Source organism: Ixodes scapularis, unplaced genomic scaffold (genome assembly GCF_016920785.2).
Source record: "Ixodes scapularis isolate PalLabHiFi unplaced genomic scaffold, ASM1692078v2 PGA_scaffold0__279_contigs__length_252992795, whole genome shotgun sequence".
Lineage (NCBI taxonomy): Eukaryota > Metazoa > Arthropoda > Arachnida > Ixodida > Ixodidae > Ixodes > Ixodes scapularis.
Genome location: NW_024609835.1, coordinates 111,566,440 through 111,568,437, shown reverse-complemented (window position 1 = coordinate 111,568,437; position 1,998 = coordinate 111,566,440). Strand labels below are relative to the sequence as shown.

The following is a 1,998-nucleotide window of genomic DNA, read 5'->3' as shown; positions in this document are numbered from 1 at the left end:
TCAAGAGGCTGCATACAGATTTTATCGAGAAGGGAATATTCCCAATGTTTGCGGACGTGATGGAAGAAGCTGCCTTCGCACCCTTGCCAAGGAAGGTTCAGGAGCACTCGAACACGGATGATGGGGCCTCTGCAGCAAGGATCAACTTGCCCGTAAAAGAGTGCTGGAATCACCAGATGCCACCAAGCGATCCATGCACATTGACTCTTGCACAAGCTGAGCACCTGGAGGAAGAGACACGCAGCCAGAGCAGTAGTATGCTGTGGCACACGGAACGTGAGAAAAGGATCACGGCATCGCAGTTCGGAGACGTAGTCAAACGACAAGCACCAGGGAACGAAAGGTTTCTCAGAACGATTTTCTCGGGCGGACATGGCACAACACGTCACATGAGGGCGGGACTTCAAAATGAGGCGGCTGCTCTGAAGCGCTACAAGGCAAAGCAAAAGGTCCAAGTCTTCGGTGTTGGCCTTTGCATCAATCCTGGCGTTCCCATGCTGGGGGCGTCACCAGGCGGGCTGGTTTGGGACGAAGATATACAGGAGTACGGACTAGTCGAAGTGAAAACCGTGTCACGGGTGATAGATGCGAACCTGACGACCTTCGATGAGGTGATGATCAGAGGGTTCGTGGAGTTTATCCATGCGGCCAAGAGTGTCGACAAAAAGCACAAGCACTACTACCAGGTGACAGGACAACTTGCGCTCACAGGACTGGAGTGGTGTGACCTTGTTGTCGACTCGGCGAAGGACTGCTGGGTCACACGGGTGCCCTTTGACGAGGCACTGTGGGTGAACGTTGTGGTGCCACGCCTGACAGACTTTTTTTTAAATATCGGAAAGTCTGAGTGTTGATCATAAAATTGTAGCGTCTTTTGTGGGCGGCGCTAGTGCCAAGTTTGGACACTTTTGGTAATCGGGTTGCAAACACTGTGCCAGCATGGGTGGGCGGCTCCCTACGTCAGCCTGCTGGTTTCGACTTCGACAACACCGGTTCTTGGCCTACCCGGTTTACGCAACTCGAGGAGTACGCTTATGCCTCCAGACTTCGCCAAGCACCACCGGACATTCAGGTGCGGGCACTTCTCTACTGCATGGGCCCCGAGGCTCGGGTCCATCTCGCCATGTTCAGCTTGAACACCGCCTCCCTGAACAACTACAACACGGTAGTCAAGCGCTTCTCGGAACGCTTCGTGTACCTCGTCAACGAGGTGTAATAGTCCTCGGGGTTCCACACGCAGGTTAAGCAGCCGGGAGAGAGCGTCGACAGTTACTACGCCGAGCTCTGCAAGCTTATCAAGTGGTGCAACTACACGTCCCCCGAAGTCAAAGAACGCGTGGTTCGCTACTGGTTCGTTGTTGGTCTTTGTGACGGATGTCTGTCCGGCCAGCTCTGCTGGAATGCCAAGCTCAGCCTCAAGGACGCGTGGACGCAGGCGAGGCAGGTCGAAAACGCCGAAAAAGAAAAAAAAACTGCTCGCAGGAGTCGAGAGTTTCTAGGTCACCGTCAACTTTGACGCCACCAAGTCTCGTCGTGGTCTGACGCACCAACGCAAGATAACGAAACGGTAAGATCAGCTGTGTCTTCACTTGGCGATAACGACCCATGTTCTTGCAGCTACTGCAGTCAGGCCCACAACGCACGCTCAGACTGTCCTGCTCGGAAGTCTCTGTGCAATTATTGCAAGAAGGGCCACTTCGCGGACATCTGTTGCGCTTGGAAACGAAAGCAGAGCAAAGTGGCGTTCCTTAGAGCTCCACGCAATCCTCGAGACTGAGAAGGCCAAGGCGAAGTATGTTAGGTCAGTGTCGACAACTACACGGCGATATTCAAGGTAAATTTCGGCGCGGAGGCGTTGGGTGTTTTGGAAGCCTTCCCGAACTTACCTCATCCTCTGGACAAGGTTGACGACCTGCTGACAGCACCAGGAGACCAGTCGCTAAAAGTCATTGGGTACTTCATAGCTACCATCCTGTGGCGAGGCAAGACCTGTTATCA

General features: G+C 53.8%; 1 protein-coding gene across 1 annotated transcript; it reads left to right on the top strand.

Moving 5' to 3' along the window:
• The first annotated feature begins 360 nt into the window (after positions 1–360).
• Positions 361–926, top strand: LOC120838099. Its single transcript, XM_040207854.2, has one exon. The coding sequence runs from the start codon at positions 390–392 to the stop codon at positions 852–854; it is 465 nt and encodes a 154-aa protein (XP_040063788.1). The 5' UTR covers positions 361–389; the 3' UTR covers positions 855–926.
• Positions 927–1,998: the final 1,072 nt, after the last annotated feature.

Coding starts and splice junctions, on each gene's coding strand:
- LOC120838099 (XM_040207854.2), top strand. CDS start 390: ATGAGGGCGGGACTTCAAAATGAGGCGGCTGCTCTGAAGCGCTACAAG.